Source organism: Ictalurus furcatus, chromosome 28 (assembly GCF_023375685.1).
Source record: "Ictalurus furcatus strain D&B chromosome 28, Billie_1.0, whole genome shotgun sequence".
NCBI classification, from domain to species: domain Eukaryota; kingdom Metazoa; phylum Chordata; class Actinopteri; order Siluriformes; family Ictaluridae; genus Ictalurus; species Ictalurus furcatus.
In genome coordinates, this window is record NC_071282.1 from 5,706,894 (window position 1) to 5,728,126 (window position 21,233).

Sequence of the window (21,233 nt, forward strand, 5' to 3'; positions counted from 1 at the left end):
AACAAAAGGACAAGAAGAAAACTCGTCGAGGAGGCCGTCAGTAGACCTACAGCAACATTAAAGGAGCTGCAGGAATATCTGGCAGGAACTGGTCACACCCTGTATGTGAGAATAATCTCTTGGATTGTAGACATCTAGACAGATGTCTTTCTGAATGATAATTACGGTCGCGTAACCCTTTGTTTTATTCTCGGATGGTTCTTGATGTCTCACTGCCGCTCCCATGCTATACCTGATTGAATGTTACTTTAGGTGGTATTATACGCACATTGCTGAGACTGAAGTGTATTTTCTCTTTGATAATTCAGCCTTTTTCCGGGATGAGTTTTTTTCCAACAACTACCTTGGCGTGAAATCTGCTTAGAGGCAGTCTGTAATTTCTTACAGTCCGCCCTTTGATGCTCTTGGCCCAAAAGAGACATCAGATCCATTTCCTTTATACAGATTATACCTCCCATATTGGGCAGGTGTCCAGTGATGGTGAAGCCCTGCCTTCGGTTGTCCTCCTCTGGCCACTGGAGAATCTTACCCGTCACTGACTACGTTTACACGGACAGCGGTAATCTAATTATTGACCTTATTCTGAATACGACAATATTGTGATTAAGGTGTTTACATGAGTCGCTTTTAGATTATTCCCTTCATGTTCCCGTTTTACGTTATAGAACATAGATCAATTAACGGCACGTCATTACGTCCCCACGCCACGCCGTCCGACGTTCCCTCCAGAATTTCACGTATCTACATACAGTTCGTCTTCGTTATGGACCCGTATACAGTTTTGGGTGTTTTTATTTTTAATTTTCCGAAAGCTTCAAGTGCAGTTAATTATTTGTCACGCTATACGTGCTAATAGACGACTGCTTGAAGCCGTGGGCTGCGTCCCAAACCACGTACTTGCCTAAATACACGTATTTCGCCTACTATATAGAAGGTAAGTGCGCGGTTTCGGACGCAGCCGTTCTCTCTTGTTTGCCGTCAAACGGTTGAGCACGGCCGTGTATATATGTGTCCTGTCGCAAAATGCGGTGAAAACGCCCACGTTACTCACACGTTAATAGTGTGGTCAAGGTGTGTACATGTCTGTAATACACTTCCATAATGCGACTAAAACAAGAATACTCCACACGTCTTAATTCGATTTGTGTTTACTTCGGGTATGACTTTAGCCGGATTAAGGTCATCAATAATCGTTGTTTACATGCTAGTTTATTAATCAGAGTATCATCTTAATCGGGTTAATATCGGCTTATTGTTGTCCGTATAAACGCACTGAATGAGTCATCACCTCATGCACACTGGCTACTCCTCCCTCCAATTAGGCCAAATTTATCATTGGATTTCTCTTATAATGTAGTTTTATATAAAATGTTTCTTGGTTTAGGAAGAGAGGCATTCAAAGAACGGAATCAATTTGCAGATCCAACGGAAGCAATTTGCACAGTAATCTCTCACGTCCTTATCTACGCCTGGCCACAAGAACATGTTTTCTATCCCGTCCTTCACTTTTGTTACATCAAAGTGTCCCCCCGATATGGATATGAGACAAAATATCATGAAGCAATCTAGGTGGAACCCACTCTGGAGTGTCACCACATCTGTACAATAACATGTCGTCACTTACGATTAGCTGTGCATCATGCTTGGCAAACGGACCGTCTACAATAGATTGTCCGTTGCTCTTCGGTCTGATTGCTTGTGTTACCGAAGGGTCACTCTGAGTGTTTTTCAGGTCTACCGGCTCTCTAATGTTGATGGCTGCAATTGACATCTCTGTGACACCTGAAAATGTTATTCCTTCCACAGCAGCCTTCTTTGCTAGCTCACCAACTATCAAATTGCCATCAGCATGTTTCTTTGGTTTGCAGACAGGCCCAACTGGGGCTAATGATGGAGAAAGGCTAATAATACTCCGTTCTAATAGAGAATCAGTACACTGTGTGTAGGGCTTTGCCTCATCTGGATAAGTGTACCTCCGTGAACCTTCGCTTCCATCACACTAGTACGACCACAGCCACAGTCATACTTTGAATGAACAAAAACACCTCTGTTCTTATCCAACGGTTCTGAAAACGCCATCATCCACTGATAACAAGGTATCTAAATCATAATCCTCTGACTTTTTGATCGCATGTACATCAGAAATCTCCACAACCTTATCTTTACTCTGAGGATTACGTCAAATGCAATTGTTGCCATAAGTCAATGATATAACCATGCTTAGTCATAATGTCTGAACTTTATAAACTGTGACCATCACCGGTTCTACTGAGCCAGGCTTTCTTTTTTGAATGACATCATTTCTGTCTGGGATGCGAGAGAAATTGTTCCGCCAAAACCTTCTAGTGTTGTTGTGACTTCACCATTGTCGGAATGAGGAATCGTTAACGAAGCACCAGGCTTAACTAATCAATCATCACGTCGGCCTCCGACCATGACATTTACGATTTCGCTATTACGCACGGTAGTAGTGGCGTGAACTGATGCCATGGGAAATCTACCTGTACATCCAGAGTGTTGACTCTGGCTGAATAATTGAGGATCTCTCTCCCAACCCTGATTGCCATCTTCCTGAAAACCTGAAACTCTGTTACAAATCATTTCACCCACAGATCTCCAACTGTATTATTTTATTATTATTTTTTAACCATAAACTGACAAGCAGCCCGTGCGTCATCCAGATCACGGGACGATGTTTCAACGGACGATCTAAGCATGCTATCGCTTTTCCTCTTTCCAGATCGGGTACACTCGCCTGGTACATTTTTGTGGAAATTACCCCGAGTCTTGAGTCTAGATTGAAGCCGCGCATTTTCAGCCTCCACTTCATCTAGCCTTCGCTTAGTCACTTTATATGAGGCAAAAACCACTTGAAGTGCATTTGCAAATGTATTTTCTAGGCATTTTGGGATCGTTTTCCAAAACTAAAGCGCAATCTTACCAGGCCCGTGCATACTTTTATAGCCACTGTATCTAAAACATATATACGCTTTAGATATGCACTTGCCATCCACTGATACAATAGAAACACCTGTATACCTGCTCATTCGTGCAGTTATTCAATCAGCCAATCATGTGGCAGCAGCCAAATGCATCCGATCATGCAGATACAAGTCACGTGTTCACATCAAACATCTGAATGAAGAAAAAGTCTGATCTCTGTGACTTTAATTGTGGCATGGTTGTTGGTGCCACATGGGCTGGTTTGACTGTTTCAGAAACCGCTGATTTCCTGGGATTTTCACACACAGCAGTCTGTAGAGTTTACACAAAATGGTGCGAAAAACCATCCTGTGTGTGGAGGGTCTGCAGGTCGAAACACCTTGTTGATGAGAGAGCCCAGTGGAGAATCACCAGACTGGTCTGAGCTGACAGGAAGTCTGTAGTACCTCACATAAAGGACTCTTTACAAAAGAGTAAAAAAGTTGAGAAAAGTATCTTTGTGCCCATGATGGCCTCAGATTCTTGTTCTTGGCCGACAGGAGTGGAACCTGATGTGGTCTTTTGCTGTTGTAGACCATCCACCTTTGATGTGTTGTGCATGCTGCGATGCTTTTCTGCTCACCACGGGTGTAAAGAGTGATCATATGAGTTACCGTATCCTTCCTGGAAGCCATTCCAGGCCATTTTCCTCAGACCTCTCTCATAAACAAGTTTCAACCTCCAGAACTGCCACTCTCACAATTTTTTTGTTTGTTTGTTTCTCGGAGTGTTCTGTGTAAACTCTAGAGACTGTTGTTTGTGAAATTCCCAGGAGATCAACAGTTTCTGAAATACTGAAACCAGCCCATCTGGCACATACCATCCTTCGTTCTGATGTATTTAGTGAACATTAACTGAAGCTCTTGACCTGTATCTGCTCGAGTTCATGCATTCCGCCTAAATTTGTTTGTGCATCAGTAAACTATTTCTGTTAACCTTTAATTAACTTTAAACAATTTTCCTTTTTTTCCCCCCTTTTCTAGTCCCTGATGAGCTGCTAATAGCGTGAGTATATATTTGCGTGATATATTTTTTTTTTTGCTCTGTTTATCTTGTTGACCCCTGCATCATTCCATGTAAATTCCGTAATTATGCCCGATTTCACAATCTCGACCACACTAATTTGATTCCCCTGAACATGAGCTGCCACACATCGGTTTTCATGCAGTTGCTCCACTTTTAAGCTAAAAACCCAGGCTTTTCCAAGGCTGCTTATTTTTCCAGCACCCATGGCCTCGTTCCAGATGTTATTTTCTGAATAAAACCACTGGAGAAGCCACAGTAGCCATCATCCTGCACTTCCAAAGGGAACATTAAACCAAATAGACATCATGATTACCGCTAGCAGATATTGCGTGGCATTTTGCGGCCGTTGAGAGACAGAAGGGGCACACATGGGAAAATCTTTGTGGCTTGAGAGTGCCATCTTTCGACTATAGTAAAAGTCCTCTTTAGCTCAGGCTGACTGGTTTGTGGTCGGATCAACCGAGTCAGTGCCTCTAATGGAAAGAAAAGATGAACACATGCGCCCCTTTTTTTGGCTTTAGTCATAATGAAAGTGGATTTTTATTATTATTATGACTTTATTGTGCTGGTGGTGTTTGCTGAAGCTTGCTTTGTGGTCCGGATGATCCGAGCTGAAGGACCAGACTGCTACTCTGCTCTTTGTGGTGTAGAACGTCCTCTCTTCAGGTGCTTCCTGTTTGCTTGGTACTCTCTTAGGTTTCTGAATTTGAGCTTTGTGGTTACTGATCGTCACGTGAATCTTGCAGGTTCATTATGCATTGTATGTACGGTACGATGATTTCAAAACGTAATTTCCCCTCCGCTTCTCTTCTGTTTCACGTAGCTAGAGAAAGATGTTAGGCTTAAACCCACTACAACGTGGCAACATCAAGTGAAGATCGAGTTAAAGAAAAGTCAGCTATTAATGTTAAGCATGTTTTTTTTTTGGAGCTGAAGTCTGATATCCTTAATTCAGTGATGTGATGTGTATCAATGTACTTCCTGTCTCTGTATATCTGTATTCCTGTCTCCATATCAGGTTGAGGTTTATATTTGGCTCCTGCACCCTGCAGGCGTTAGACCTGGTGGATCAGCGCGCTGTAACGTGTGTGTCCTCACCCAGTGGCCGAGTAGTGTTCCAGGTATGCCCCGGGAACGAACCTCCTCCTCCTTCTTCTTTTTCTTCTTCTCCTCCTTCTCCTTCTTCTTCTTCTCCTCCTTCTCCTTCTCCTCCTTCTCCTTCTCCTCCTTCTTCTTCTCCTCCTTCTCCTTCTTCTTCTCCTCCTTCTCCTTCTCCTTCTTCTCCTTCTTCTTCTTCTTCTCCTCCTTCTTCTTCTCCTCCTTCTCCTCCTTCTTCTTCTCCTTCTTCTTCTTCTCCTCCTTCTCCTTCTTCTTCTTCTCCTCCTTCTTCTCCTCCTCCTTCTTCTTCTTCTCCTCCTTCTTCTTCTTCTTCTTCTTCTCCTCCTCCTTCTCCTTCTTCTTCTTCTTCTTCTCCTCCTTCTCCTTCTTCTTCGTCTTCTTCTCCTCCTTCTTCTTCTCCTCCTTCTCCTTCTTCTCCTTCTTCCTCTTCTTCTCCTCCTTCTCCTTCTCCTTCTTCTCCTTCTTCTTCTTCTTCTCCTCCTTCTTCTCCTCCTTCTCCTCCTTCTTCTTCTCCTTCTTCTTCTTCTCCTCCTTCTCCTTCTTCTTCTCCTCCTCCTTCTTCTTCTTCTCCTCCTTCTTCTCCTCCTCCTTCTTCTTCTTCTCCTCCTTCTTCTTCTTCTTCTTCTTCTTCTTCTCCTCCTCCTTCTTCTTCTTCTTCTTCTTCTTCTCCTCCTCCTTCTTCTCCTCCTTCTTCTTCTCCTCCTTCTCCTCCTTCTTCTCCTCCTTCTTCTCCTTCTTCTTCTTCTTCTCCTCCTTCTCCTCCTTCTCCTTCTTCTTCTCCTCCTTCTTCTTCTCCTCCTCCTTCTTCTTCTCCTCCTTCTTCTTCTCCTCCTCCTTCTTCTTCTTCTTCTCCTCCTCCTCCTTCTCCTTCTTCTCCTTCTTCTTCTTCTCCTCCTTCTTCTCCTTCTTCTCCTCCTCCTCAAAAACCCAAAAACAAATCTTAGAGTAGGTTTAATGAAACTTTCCAAAAAAAAAAAAAAAAAAAAAGAAATCTCATTTAATTCTATATTTGTTTTTCATTTTTATTAAACCTACCAGTCTCTTTCATAATTGATGGAACAAATTGTTCTATACACAGACATTTTTCAACATTAAAAAAAGACTGAATTTTTCAGAATGAATTTTTTTGTGGACCACTGCGTTAAAAAAAAAAAAAAAAAATTTATTTATTTTAATTCTCCATGGACAAAAAAATAATAATAAACACCACCCGCGGTGCTTAGAGTAGGATTAACCTAAGGAAAAGAGAAATGAAATCTACTTTATGGAATAAATTGTTCTATTTTATGACGTAAAAAAATATTAACAAAAAATGTTTCATAAGTTGTTTTGTTTTTTTTTTTTAAAAAAGTTTTTTCTTTTTTTAAAGAAATAAATTGAAACATTTTTATTCACAATTGGTGGAACAAATTGTTGTATTTAAATGACAGATTTATTTCCCCATAGTTTTATCATATTTTTTTTATGGTGCATTCTATGCGTTTGTCCTCTGCTGGCTACTCTAGCCTTCCTCTTCACCCACCTGAGGTTTCTTTGCCCTAGACCCCAGCAGGATGAGGATGAGACTGAGACAGTGTGTGTGTGTTTATTTGTCTGTGTGCGTGTCATCTCGTCTTCTCCATGATTGTCATTTAGACCGCAGTGCTTCATATAAAACCTCTCCATCCACAATTTTTTTCCCACCCCACTTGTTTTTTATTTTTTTTATATTGTGCTTGGCATTCAGTGGTCAGTGAGACAGATTTCCCCTAAACGCCCACTGGTGGACTTTCACATGGAAAAAAAAAAAATAGACAATAAGTGCGAAGAATGGGCTGTTATAAGAAATGCAATGATCTAATCTCTTTTGTTTATTTTAAAAGTCAACCTTTACTCATCGGCCAAAATGAGAGATGTTCTTTCTGACTTCATTTTCGCCAACAAAATGGTGAATTCCATGTTCAAAGCTGTTGGATGTGTTAACTGTGTGTGAAAGTTGGCCGTTCAACAAGGAAAAGCGTGATTCACTGCAGAAAACAGTACTAATTTCTGGAATTCGCTTTTTGTACTCCTTTAAAGAACTAGAAACAGACGTTTCACTGTGAGTTTTTATCCTGTAAGTATTGAGACACAGCATTACAATTCTCTATGTAATAAACGCTATAGTGGTGGGTATACTGCAAGTAAACGCTCTGCTAACTTAACACCAGTGTCGGAAATAGTTGTGTTGATTTTATTAAGTAAATAATTACGGAACAAAATGATCTTCCTGCGAGTTCTCTGGTTAATATACAGGTGTATGTAAAATGTTGGGACACCTCTGGCTAGGGATGGATATCGTTAAGGTTTTAACGGTATTACTACTCTTACCGATACTGCTTAGCGATCCGGTACTTTAACGGTATACTTACCGGTACTTTGTGTTGTGTTTTTTTTTTTTTTTTTTTTGTGAAAAAAGAAACATTGAGAACATAATTAATATTTGCTTTATTTTTTGAAATGTAAAATGAATAAAATAATTCTATATAGTGAAAGAAACAGCCATGTTTGAACAAATAACTATTATACAAACAAAACAAATGAATGTAAAACACATGAAATGAACAATATTTTCCTGTAAAAGAACATACAGTGGTATAGAGCAGCACGGGTGGGGCATGCAGGTAGGCTGCAAAAGGACTAACGGTTTTTAAGCATCTTAAGCATTTAAGCAAGATGTTTGCCTATTCTGGCAGAAGACGGGACCGCTCCTGGCTTAATGTGTTCCCTTGAGTTGAAAACACCCTGTCACTAGGGGTGGAGGAGGCTTGAGCACAGAGGTAGCTTGTTGCAGTGTTTGTTAGGAGGGGCAGAATAGCTCTCTTCTCCCACCACCACAGCACAGGAGCTTCAGCCATAGGAATGGGAGGCAGGCTTTTGTAGAGCCCAACCTCAACACGTTCACTGAGGGTGAGGGCTGAGATATCCTGTTGGATCGTCAACCTCAATTTCCTGTCCTCCTCCGAGAACAGCTCCTCCAAGGCACTCCTTTTTTTTGTACAATGGAGGAATTGTCTCCTCCATTTCCTCACCTTCTCCTTCAGACTCCTCCTCCTTTCGCTGGTGCTCTGTGTCTGTCTGTTCGTCTGACAGCCCTGTTGTTGGTCCTGTCACATTGTCAACAGCTTTCTTCCTCAATCTGTCCCACGTTGCATCACTGACTGACCTCCCTTTAAATCTGGGGTCCATTGCTGTGGCCTCATGCAGGAAGGCTTGATATCACCAGGAGAGGTTCTCCCACGCCTTCTCTATGATAGATGCCACAATACATTGTATCCTCCTCATCCTTCACAGTAAACTTTGGGCTTGTCTTTGACTTGGACCAGGGGTATTCGGAGGAGTGGGTTGGTTCATTGTAGCTGCAGCTTTAAAAAAAAGAAAAAAAAAAGTTACGAAACGCAGTTAAACAATCAGCTGTGGGTAATGTTTATGTTTGATCATGAACTCGTGTTCACATGATTTAGTTAACTCTGTGTGGGCTTAAAAGTTATACAGCTTTGGAACAATAAGGTGTGTGCGTTTCATCATTACAAATTCATTTCTCATTCAAAGTTTATCATCATACGTCTATTTGTAAATGCACCAGTGTGGAGGCATTTTTAAGTGTTTAAGATTTATATACTGCAGAAAAAAATACTCAAGATTTATATGCAGGCTATTTGTAAAGTAACGGAAAGTGATGTGCATTTAGTAGCCGAGATGTTTACATACTGATTTATTTCTTTATTTGGGATTTTAAAAACAAGTAGAAAATATGTTGAATGCGTAAGATCGTTTCACCCGAATGAAATCCGCATATTTTCAACGTAAGGTAAGCAAACCGATTAGCGATTTTACATTGATTTTAAATGGCGAGTTGATTCAACATGACTTTAATGAGCAAAAAAGGTGCAGGATCGATGTCTGAGAGGAACGTTGTTTCGATGCAGCGAGAGTCCTCGATTATGCGATGAATATATGTCATTGTTATTTGGGAAGACTGCTAGCATGCGTACCTGACCTAGATGGGGCAAATAGACACGAGTTAGCTAGGCAGTCGAAAACTTTGCATTTCTCTGTCTGCACATAATGCGCTTTTGAAAGTTGCTTTGACAGATTGCTTGTGTTTCCACCCTGACAAGCAAAAATCTTGTTGCACTTGTGGCAACGGGCGTTGTCCGCATCAACTCTAGTGAAGTGAAACCACACTTTTCAGCGTTTGGTTCTCGCTGCCATCATGACCCTGTGTATTAAGCTTTCGTGTTGTGTGCGCGCTCGCTGTTGCGGGCGACAGACGGCCTTATTGTGAATAATGAATACGCAGATGAATGCCTTAATATTATCGCAACTTGGTGAGAATGCTTGGTGAGATAAAATGTGCAAGATAACGTTTATGTATCAATAATATATTTTCTTAATTTCTCCAGTACCGAAAGCAGAACCGATGGCGCCAGAGCTTATCTATACTTTCATAATTTAGCACCACTGCCAGTCTAATACCGGGTTTCGGTACCCATCCCTCTACCCCTGGCTGAATTACATGTTTTATCTGCAAATGTTGATGCACAGTTACTTTATATTTAATTAACGTAAGCAATAGAAAAAGAAAATCTTCAAAAAAAAAAAAACACCTTTGGACACCCTTCCAGTTGTAAAGACTCAGAGCTTAATTAACTGATCGACTCATTAGGACTTCTTAGGCAGGTCAAGAATTGTATTTAGGAATAACAATTATGTAATAAATTCTTTTATTTACAAAGCTTGTGCTAAAACTCATCACCCACAGACTCCTTTAAGCAGCTGAATGAGGATCTAAAAATGAAGCTAAATGATGCCTGTAAAGTAGAGGAAGTCTATATAAAGATAACGAAGTGCTTGCAGCTCACACTGTTCCACTGTTCGAAATGCCATTAAGAAAAGGCAGATAAGGAGAACTCTGAAAGTCAAGACAAGATCCAGAAGACCAAGAAACCTTTCAGATACAGCTTCCAGTATCCTGGACAGAAAGGCAAAGCAAAACCCCCATACACATGACACTAATGACCTGCTGGAAGGTTTGTCTGGCACAGGAGTTGTGGTGCACTGTTTTACTGCACGGAGGAGTCATCAGAAGAAAAGCTTTCCTGTGATCTAGAAGTGCCGTGGTCTGATCAAGTTAAAATTGTGTTCTTTGGCCACAATCACCAAAGGTATGTTTGGAGAAAAAGGAGCAGCTTCTGATGAAAAGAACACCTTGCCAACTGTTAAGCATGGGGTTGGATCCAGAATGCTTTGGGGTTGTGCCGCAGCCAGTGGCCCAGGCAAAAATTGAAGAATGGTTTCCAGTAAACAATGGCAAATTCTGGAAGCAAATGTGACCCAGTCAATCAAGAAACTGAAGTAGAAAAAATCTAAAACATACCTCAAAATCTACCATCAGCTACTTCAAGAAATGCTAGCTGAAACTTTTGGAATAGCCCTCGCAGTCCCCTGACTTGAACATCACTGAATACATATAGCTAGATCTTAAACATGCTACAGTATGTATTCAAGACTGCCCAATAATATCTCGGAGGTAGAAGCGTTCAGCAGGAAAGAGTGGGTGAAAATTCATTCAACTGGAATAGAAAGACTCCTGGCTGGCTACGTAAAGTGTTTGCTAGCTGTGATATCTGCCAAAGGGGTTGTTACTAAGTACTGATGTTTTGCACATGCCACAGTTACTGTTTCGTTTCACCCCAGATTTTTAACGTGATCAAATTTAAAGTAACTGTGCATTAACTTTTGCAGTAATATTTTATTTTCTTTAAAAAATTGTTTCTTCTTTTCACTTCAAAAATCTTTAAGCATTTATTTCTATAACCCAGTCTCAGAGGCTTTTAATACTAAGCATTTATTCTATGAAACAACCAGAAGTTTCATTTAAACATGCAAGGAGCAGCCTTTTATAGTTGGCTGTTAGAGGTACCTGTAAAGAAGAACAAGAAGGAATATGTTACATAAGGTTATTATGCAATATACCAAAAAATATGCAGGCGATAAGTTGAAGGCGGAAATTCTAATGATAATGAGTCTTTTATTGGTCACGTATACATAAGCACAGTGAAATTCTTTTCTTCACATACCCCAGCATGTTAGGAGGTTGGGGTCAGAGTGCAGGGTCAGCCATGATACAGCACCCCCTGGAGCAGAGAGGGTTAAGGGCCTTGCTCAAGGGCCCAACAGTGGCAGCTTGGCAGTGCTGGGGCTCGAACCTCCGACCTTCCGATCAGTAACCCAGAGCCTTAACCGCCAAGCCACCGTAAATAATTACGAGACTATTGAAATGAACAGATCAGACACAAGCATAGAATGCAGTTAAACTGATCTCAGATGGGTGGTTGCAAGAGAACTCGTAGAACTTAAGGGCTGCGGTAGCTCAGTGGTTAAGACGCTGGCCTACTGAATGGAAGGTTGTGAGTTCAAATCCCAGTGCTGCCATGCTGCCACTGTTGGGCCATTGAACAAGGTCATGAACGCTCAACTGTTCAGTTGTATAAATAAGATAAATGGTGCTCTGGATAAGGGTGTCTGACAAAATGCCGTAAGTGTAAACGTAGGAGTCTCAGTCTTCTTATTCCTGTGAGTGTACTTGAGGTTCCTATGTTACCACTGACTGATATAACCAAATGAGGACCAGACATGCACTTTTGTACAACAGGATGAGATGAAGGCCATTCTTGGACTAGGATTAAAATTCAAATTTTTTCTCAGGACTAAAATTCCAATGAAGCTATATACAAAAGCATTGTAACCAGTGGTTTCCCCTTGGAGTTAAATTCTAGGTAAGATAACTATCAGTAAACTGAGAGCTGCTATTTTGGGCAGACCAGATGGTCCTGCTATGCATATGTGTGTCACATATAGCAGGATATTAGATTATGATATTTCCTGACCCTGTCTGCCAATAGAAATGTACCGTTTAGACGTCAATACAAATGATCAGAAGTGGGAACTTGTCTCTCTGACCAACATTTCTGACTGCCCTGACTGCAAGAACGAAACAAAATTAGCCACATCCTAAAAATGTACCGCTATTTGAACGTAGTAGTAACCTGATAAATGGATTTGACCCGACCTAAGATGATATATTATTCTGTTTACCTGATCACGTGAATAGTTTGGTAACGGTTGCAATAAGATAATGACGTCTTATTTTAATGTGTATGTAAATTGAGGTTTCTTTCAAATCATTGCGCTGAAATAAAATCATCTCGGCCTAGCCAGACTGGCTGTTTTTTCATTAATGGTTGCCTGCTTAGTCAGATAGAGAGGCCTAGTTAAATATTAGCCTTTAGCCTGTAATTAGATTTGGATAAAGTAAACAGTAAGATACAGGGATGGATTTGCTTTTCAAAGCAGTAGAAATGAGTGTAAATTAATCGAGTTGAAGTCTCCCAAAGACACGTCTTTTACGAGGAAATTCCCAATTGGGGAAATTAAATTTGAGACGTTGAGAGAGAGAAACGCTCCAGCAGGTCCTGGGTCTCCGTCCAGTGGGACGTGCTTGATACAGCTCTAGCGTGAGCTGACCAAGGGGACATCCTTATTACCTTGGGACCAAGGGGACCCTCTTGATTCGGAGAAGCAGAGGTTCTACTCTGAGGAGGAACCTCATTTCCACCCCCTGTACTTGTAGTCTTTTGTTGACTACCAAGTGTTTGTGACGATAGGTAAGGATAGGGACATAGGTTGACTGGTGTCCACCAGGGACAAGGTGTTTCCCCTTCACATGGAGTGTTTTCTGTTTGCATATTTATAGAATCTGGATTCATGAACACAATGTGCCATTTTCTGTGTGCATATGAAGTAATTTATTATTTATTTAAAAAAAAAAAACGTTGCTCTAACCGTAATATACGGTAAAGATTTACAGAGGACATTTACCGCAGACATCATGGAACGTTTCTTATCCTCACACTATTTGTTAACGTTGTCGTTAATGTCTAAATCCAACATTTTTCACCTGCTGATTTTCACGTATTTCGTAACTATTACATTGAGAAAGCAAGGGGAAGGGGCAGAGCTGAAGTGACCTTCCCTGAACCTATACTGAGGATATGTTTAAAAGCTGGGAAGCTTTACATTTCCGCTTATTAAAAATGCATAGTAATGCCCTGTAGCTCTGTGGCCTTACAATATTATAAGTCAGAGGCCAATATTGTGGTAATAAGCATATAATTAGTGCTTGAGCCTTTCATGAATTACTGTCTGAGATATATATATATATTTTTAGAAGCTATATAGTGACCTCTGTAATTGTCAAACCGCGTTTAAACGAAATTTCTGTGTGTGAAGTAATCATTAGTGTAAAATTGATCCTGCTTTCAAAACATTTATTTGTTCAATGTATGAAAAAAAAATATGAGCATTTTGAAATTTGGGCACTCTTGTTCTCTTCACCTATATGTTGCCTCACAGGGCAGGGTAGCATTGACGTGAAGCGCTAATCCAGTTTCCTCCACGCTAGATCTTCAGTAAAAGATCAGACTTTTAAAAGAGGAATTCGATGCTCGTCTTGAATATTTTGGTATTTCCATTGCCTGTTTATTCCTTGGTCTGGTCATTTGAAGATCACGTGAATAGTATTTCTATTACTTTCACTGCTCTGCTTTCCAGCGCAAATTGCTTGCAATAAGTGTGTTTTGGATTTGATTAGGAACAGGTGTACATGGTGGCGCGTTGCACAAATTAGCTCATGGTGGGAAACGTGTTGTTGAACTTGCCTTTGCCTGTGTGCTTCATCTTTCAACTTGTGCGCTCGACGGACCAGTGCAGACATTCGTATATACCTTGTGGGCGTATGAACTTTCAAACCAGACACGTTTAGGGCATGGAAGTCAACACTTCAGTGAGTAATACTGATCATTCAGTCAACGCTCACGTTTCGAGAACTTGTCTGATTCCGATATGAGAATGAAAAGCACTTGTACACGTTAAAGCACGCGTGCCGATAAGCAGTGTGTGCACACGCTGTACCCAGCAGTATTTATATTTAGACCCTTTTCACTCAGAATAATGGAATATTTTTAGGGAGCCACACAGCACGTTTCCTCTCATTCAGGGCCGCGTCTCCTCCCACATGTCTCGGACTCTGAGGGGAAGAGATTTCATTAATATCTCATTTCACTTGTCATCCTGTATGAGGATCAGTGAGCCTAATAACAAGCTGCCCCTGGGGCAGCATGCAGCTGTGCCCGCGTCCCAATCTCATTGCGTTCCCGCTGCCCTCTGCCTGTACCCTTTATTTCACTCTGACCTTCCCATGGACATGAAAATTAGAGGCTATAGGCGGGATCAACATTCAGCTGATCCTGGTTGATTATGCTTAAGGTTGATGGGATGCTGTTAGACGAGAAGATGAAGCTACTTACACTTGCCTTTAATATTAATACACTTTGTTTGGGGGTGATGCAAGGGGGGGGGGCCATTATTTTTTAGTTCTGTTGAGTAGGTTTAGATCTGAAATATCATGCCCCGTAGCAACAGACGATCGACTCGATGGACGATGCTGGTGTACATTGGGGATCTTTTTATTCACTACAATCGTGAAGTAAACATACAGAGCACATTTTCATGTCTGTTTGAATATTATCTCTGTTATTGTACTCGACTGGGCAATGGACTCCAGAGTCTGCTACACTTGCCCTAATATAACAGTTTCTAGTCGTGATAAAAGAAGGAAGTTGCTGGTATGATATACTGATATGATGACGTATTGAATAGTATCGATAACGTGTCAAGATATGTGTGTAGTAAATAATAGATAGTAATAGATAACACGGATGACCTTTTAGTTTATGACCGAGTTGACAAGCCAGATCTCACAAGTCCACGCTGACTAGCAAACAGACAGCAGAAACGTAGGAAGTGCTGCGATGTTGAAAGCCGAGCATGTGCGATTGACGAAAACGTTCTGTTTCACGAAGGTTTTGTTCGTTTTATTCGGTATTGTTGTGCGTGTGTGTGTGTTTTTTTTATTTATTTAAACAAACATCATTAATGTGACTTCCTTTTCATAAACCCTATCAAACTAGCTCATGTTAGCAATAAAGACTGCAGTGAAGTGACTGAAAAAAGGCTGCATATATATCGTAGCGCTGTTGAATTCTCAAATCTCACTGGCAGAAGTATCTGATGGAGGCGCTTTCAGGAAAGAACCTGTCGTGCCTTCGGTTTCTCGACAACCAGAGCTGCATTTATTTTCGAGAAATAAAAATAGAAGTGGGTGAGAGAACAGCTGTTTATAGCTGCTGTAATGCGAGTGATAACAGGAAGTAACACATCACAAGGAAATTCCATGCCATCAGATGTAAAGGTGAACAAATAAAATGTGCAATGCGCTAAATTACGTTAAATAAAATAAAATTCCCCATCAGGCTAGTAGAGGTTCATATCTGTATTACTTATGTTTCTCGTCTTTCCTGTCTCTGTAGTCTCTAATTTACATTTACATTTATTCACTTAGCAGACGCTTTTATCCAAAGCGACTTACAAATGAGAAAAGATACAAGCAAAGCGATATATCAAGCAGACAACAATACAAGAAGTGCTACCATACAAGATCTGTTAATTGAATTCCAGAATTTCGACATATTTCTTCCTTCTTTACTTTGTGTGTTAGTGTGCATCTGTGTGTTAGGCTATTATTAAAGTCGACGACGGATAACATCTGTCTGAAGCATAAAGATAAGACTCGAGGTACATGGAAACCTTTTTTATACAACTTGAGCTGTCGCGAATTAACCTACACTTGAAATCTATTGAATATTCAAGATATTAAACATCTCTTTATTTTGGTTTTAAATGAGAAAAATTCCCAGATTTTCAACATGACCTCAGACCCCACTGTGTACTAACGGTCACTAACCCTAAAGTTTATTATGCTTATCTTCTTTCATTTGAACACTAGGCCAGAACTTCAGAGGAAGCCATATCTCACGAGCCCAGCATCCATGTTAAATTGCCCGAAACAGGAAAGCAGTGTTCCTCTCCGTGCCGGAGTCGGGAATTAATTAGCCCAAATTCGACGGAATCAGGATTCCTATTATCGTCGCCATCTGACGTAGTCGCGGACGTGAGAAAGAGCACGTGGAAAACAAGGCTGCATGCTGAGCTTTAACGCTTCGAAAGCTTTCCTCAGCACTGGTCTTTTAAAGACCTTCCTCACTTTCCCACGTTAGGGTGAGCGTCTGTAACCGGCAGCAGCACATCATTTAAGTCCGTTAGCACACTGACACTAATGAATTAGCTGGCCTTTGACTTCTGGCAGATAATACCTGGTGTTTGTCACACCGGCTGCTTTCAGATTACGTGCTGATCTTTTCACCGGACTAATGAGGTGGCCGTGTTGCACCATCGGCTGCTGAGGAGGTGGCTGAGGAAATGGAGAGAAGTCCGGTGGAAATGTATCGCTCTTCAAATAGGGACATGTTAGTGATGTTTGAAAACAATGAACGCTGAGGGGTGGGTTGAGGCAAATCCTGCAAGTGGAGTGTCACTGGAGTATCGACCGCCACCAATCAGATTCAAGCATTCGACCTTACAGTTGTATAATACCGTTTAATTTATCCAATTGCATTTGACAGCAAAGAAAAAAGGGGTGATGTGAAAGTGGTGTTTTACTGTCAAATAAGCTTTGGTTCTGCAGTCCGTTTTATCTCTGTACCAATGTTGTCGTGGAGAGGCGCTCACCAGCAGCTAAACACTTGGGCCCTGTGTACACTAGTGCCTTTTGGTTTTACAACGGTGTTTTAAAATGAAGACGATCTTCATCCACACTGGCGTTTCCGCTGTGTTTCAGAAACGATCCGCACTACACGACCGAAAGCGCAGGTCACATGCCCATTCATGCATATTGCACATACAAGTGTAAACAGGAAGTTGGTTGCAAGTCCAAACCGCCGTTTGACGTAGGGCTTACGCCGCTTGAAATAAGATTTGCTGCCGATTTCTCTAATCATAGCTCGCCTCTTGCGCATGTAGGCAGCTGCAGTATTACAAAATACAGAATTGAACTGCACAATGGCTGCTAAGAATGACGACAAAGCCAGCGAAGCTTGCGGTTCAGTCTCCGTGTTGTCGTGTATACGATCAAGGTAGCGTAACGGTCATACGGTAGGGACTTGACGAATCAGGGAAGGATACGCAATGATCCAGAAGACCCAATGAGGGGGCGAATGTGGGCGGAGCCATGCCGTCGTTTCCAAAAGTCTTCGTTTGGGTCTGTTTACACTGAGACGCCAGCCTGGAGTTTTCAAGCTAAAACGGGGTCCTCGGCGTTTCCAAACGTCTCCGTTCTCAAGGGTGGAAAACGCCGGAGTAGAGTAGATGACGGGCGTAACCGTAGCAACGGTTATGCGTTTTGTAAACGGGTCCAGAGTTACCATACTCTAGACACAGAAACCCAACCGTGTCCTGACTAATCTTATAACAGACTTGCGGTGATGACAGAATTCATTTATTTATACCGATGATAAATGTCTGAAAAGTCGATTTCCATTCCATCGGCGTAACGGAACGCCTTCATACTGCTCGAAAGGGTTAATAATTACTGTTTCCTTTGTTGTTATTGTGGGTTGTTTTGAGGAGCTATAAAACGTCAATTTCAGCCATATTTAAATGAAATCTATAACAATAAAATGTACCAAACCTGAAGGGCTCTGAATACCGTCCAAACCTGCTGTATATTCTCAAATGGTCTGAATACTAATAGGAGATTACAAATGACTTTTTAGAAACTTTAATCCATGACTCGTTAACTTGCATGTACGTTTGTGTGTGTGTGTGAGCAAACTCACGCCACCTTGCATTCATTTTTAATAAACACTGCTCTGCTTGCTCGAGTCGGCCGTCCTCACGCTCTGTTCGAGTTTTTTCTCATCCGTGGTAATGTTAGCTTCTCCGGCTTCAGACCCTCTGTAGCTTTGCTCTGCCGTACATTATAAGCAGTACACGTGATGAGGAAACACCAGGGTCAATGATCTCCGAACTCACAGACCGAAACTCTGAGTGTAAGAAATGTCCTGTGAAGTTCTCACGCGTATACGTGGCGACTGTGGCCGCTCGTATCTTTTCCGTTTTCCACTCAAATCCCTTCTCTTCAAGGACTTACGGTTCGGTTCTCTTGAGATTTGCTGCTCAGTTTATTTGTTTGTTTACATTGTAAGTTTCAGTTGACGTTGCTGGCACTTCTAGGAAGACGTCTTTGCCAATTTTTCACATCCTTCCTCTTTAAAGCTCGTCTACCACTACTAATGTAGATTCGAGCTTCGTTCCAAGCACGTAACGGGAGTTGTATTTGTAATTGAAGCAGATGGTACGGCTCATCTCCGTTCCTTTTTATTTTCTCTAATGTGGTGTGAAGTGCTTTTGTCTTGGTAATAAACACTCTTGCGCAAGCGTTACCCTGAACACCTCCATTCAAATGCAACTTCCAATCATTATTCGCTCGTGTGAAGGAGTATTTCTGATAATCCTGTTTGTGCAGGTCGTTTTCTTATTAAATCTTCAGATCAGGGATTTTAGAGATCTGGCAGGTTTGCTTTTGGAATCGGAGGACACGGACACGTGAGAGGTGGCGTCTGGTCAGTCCCTTTGCTTTCCTCTGTATAGGCCTCTCTGCACTGACGTAGTCCTCGCATTGCCTCACATCCTTTAGTCATGCTCGCTGATGTAAAGAGCGTGCTCAGGAAAAGGAAACACTGAATGGGACCATTAACAATTTTATGGAGGGCGAGAAGGGAATGGAATTCATTTGGTTTGGAGAGACTCGGAGATCATCATGATCCCGCCACTTATAGCAAAACTGTATGAATCCCTCCTGCATAAGTCCTCCATCTTCCCACAGACCCACAGTGAGACACTCCCATGAGGACGATCAGGGCATTTGCACTGTCTGATGATGGATTATTCGTCGCCCCTTTATAAGGTCGACTTTGCTGGAGTCCCTTTTTTTTGTTGTTGTTTGTTTTTTTAAAAAAAAAAAAAAAAAAAAAAGCTCCCACGAGGGAGCCGAGAGTATTTCTACACGGCAGGACTGAAGCCAAGTTCCCTTTCAGGCCTGGAGCATGTTTGGATCACGGTGAGATGTAATTGATTTCTGTGGAATCCCCTTCCGGCTGCTGGACCAAGACCAAGACGACGTTGGAGTGCTTGTGGATAGAACCTGTTACAGGATACCTTTATGATTAAAATCCAGTCAGTAGTAGGGTTCCTCTTCATCAGTTTTTAAGCAAATTTTAAATTTGGACAAACCTAAATAGCGGTTTCGCCATTGCCTGCGGGGGAAAAGTGAACTTGAACGCAGACTAATCTGTTTAGCAAATACATGTTTGTCCATGGATATGTCTGAAACCATAAACTTTGTTAAATATACTTGTCAAAATAATAGAGCACTCATAGTATATATAGTTTAGTGTTAGGCAGCTACACCTACAACAGATAGTGTGATACTGATACCTGCTTCCTGTTCTTGAATGTTAGCATAACAGAAGTCAATGGAAATTTTGTTCTGGTCTGCACTTATATAGCGCTTTTTTTAACCTTATCGGGTCCAAAGCGCTTTACACTGCGTCTCATTCACCCATTCTCACACACACACTCGCACTCACACACCAATAGTAGCAGAGCTGCCATGCAAGGCGCTAGCTTGCCATCGGGAGCAACTTGGGGTTCAGCGTCTTGCCCAAGGACACTTCGGCATGTGGAGTCACGTGGGTCGGGAATCGAACCACCACCCCTACGATTAGTGGACAACCCGCTCTACCACCTGATCCACAGCCACCAAATTTTCCTCCTTTTGCTTGCTTCAGGGATGGAAACATTTCTGCACACTAAAACAGGAAGCGGTGTAATAAGGGCAGGAAGTGGTTTAACAGGAGGACTTCAGCCCACAAAATCTGTAGAAGTGGTAAAATTCTTTATTCAGAAGGTCATGTTGATCAGTCGGAGCTCAGGCTCTGAAACAAAGCTCTCAAAACAGAAGTTTACATGAAGCTTTAACTCAGCGTTTCATGTACGTGCTAGGTTGGGGATGAAACATGAGAGGGCATGAAGTAAGAAGTTGCTACCTGTTACAGAGAAACTGGAACATTTTCAGACAGACCTGCCAAAACCGAGTGAAAACGCTGTTTAGTTTACCTCTCAGTGACGTGAGAAACGCTGTAAAGATTATCTGTAAAGATTATCTCTTTACACTGGCACTTGTCAAGGGGGAGGGACATATTAGGCAGCAAGTGAAGAGTGAAACACATTAAAATAGAAAAGTAGGATTGATGAGAGGAATGTTTTGTTCTGGACTCCGTGTTAAATCTTTGTGCACTGCTGACCATGAAGCAACTAACAGCCAACCGTGGTTTATCACCTCCACCAATCATGTATGAGTGACGACACGGCCCTCTCCACAGGTCCAATTACTCCACCACTGAATCACCTGCAACGAAGTGTCGCTGGCTTTTTTTTTTTTTTTGGTCGAGGAAGTGGAGGGGTAATTTAACATGGCTAGTGAACTTGAAGGTGTTTGGCTGGATAATGGAGTGTGTTTGTGTCCGAGCAGCGTTTGCTTTGCAGATGCTGCAAATTTAATAATTTATTATAAAGCACGCACTGTGTTCGGTACTGGACCTTTACTCCATATGAAGCGCGCGCTGTGTTCGGTACCGGACCTTTACTCCATATGAAGCGCGCGCTGTGTTCGTTACCGGACCTTTACTCCATATAAAGCGCGCGCTGTGTTCGGTACCGGACCTTTACTCCATTTAAAGCGCGCGCTGTGTTCGGTACCGGACCTTTACTCCATATAAAGCGCGCGCTGTGTTCGGTACCGGACCTTTACTCCATATAAAGCGCGCGCTGTGTTCGTTACCGGACCTTTACTCCATTTAAAGCGCACCCTGTGTTCGGTACCGGACCTTTACTCCATATAAAGCGCGCGCTGTGTTCGGTACCGGACCTTTACTCGATGTTGATTCTGATGGAGTTTATGGTTTATGTTGTTATTTTTTTTCCCACAGTTATCAAGAGTGCCCCCCCCCAATAATCCCCCCACCCCCAACACAAATTTCATTTCATTTAAAAGCCGAACCATCCAT

General features: G+C 41.8%; 1 protein-coding gene across 3 annotated transcripts in view; it reads left to right on the top strand.

Annotated features, from left to right (window-relative positions):
* zswim7 (zinc finger, SWIM-type containing 7) overlaps positions 1-21,233 on the top strand; it is a 31,160-nt gene that overhangs the window by 4,022 nt on the left and 5,905 nt on the right. For 2 of the 3 annotated variants that reach the window (XM_053618284.1, XM_053618283.1), the window contains exons 3-4: positions 3,966-3,987; positions 5,027-6,118. In XM_053618284.1, coding sequence (XP_053474259.1) covers positions 3,966-3,987; positions 5,027-6,071 — 1,067 coding nt within the window. In that variant the 3' untranslated portion in view covers positions 6,072-6,118. Of the gene's footprint in view, positions 1-3,965; positions 3,988-5,026; positions 6,119-21,233 lie in introns of those variants that run through there. The other variant, XM_053618285.1, reaches the window with a different exon arrangement.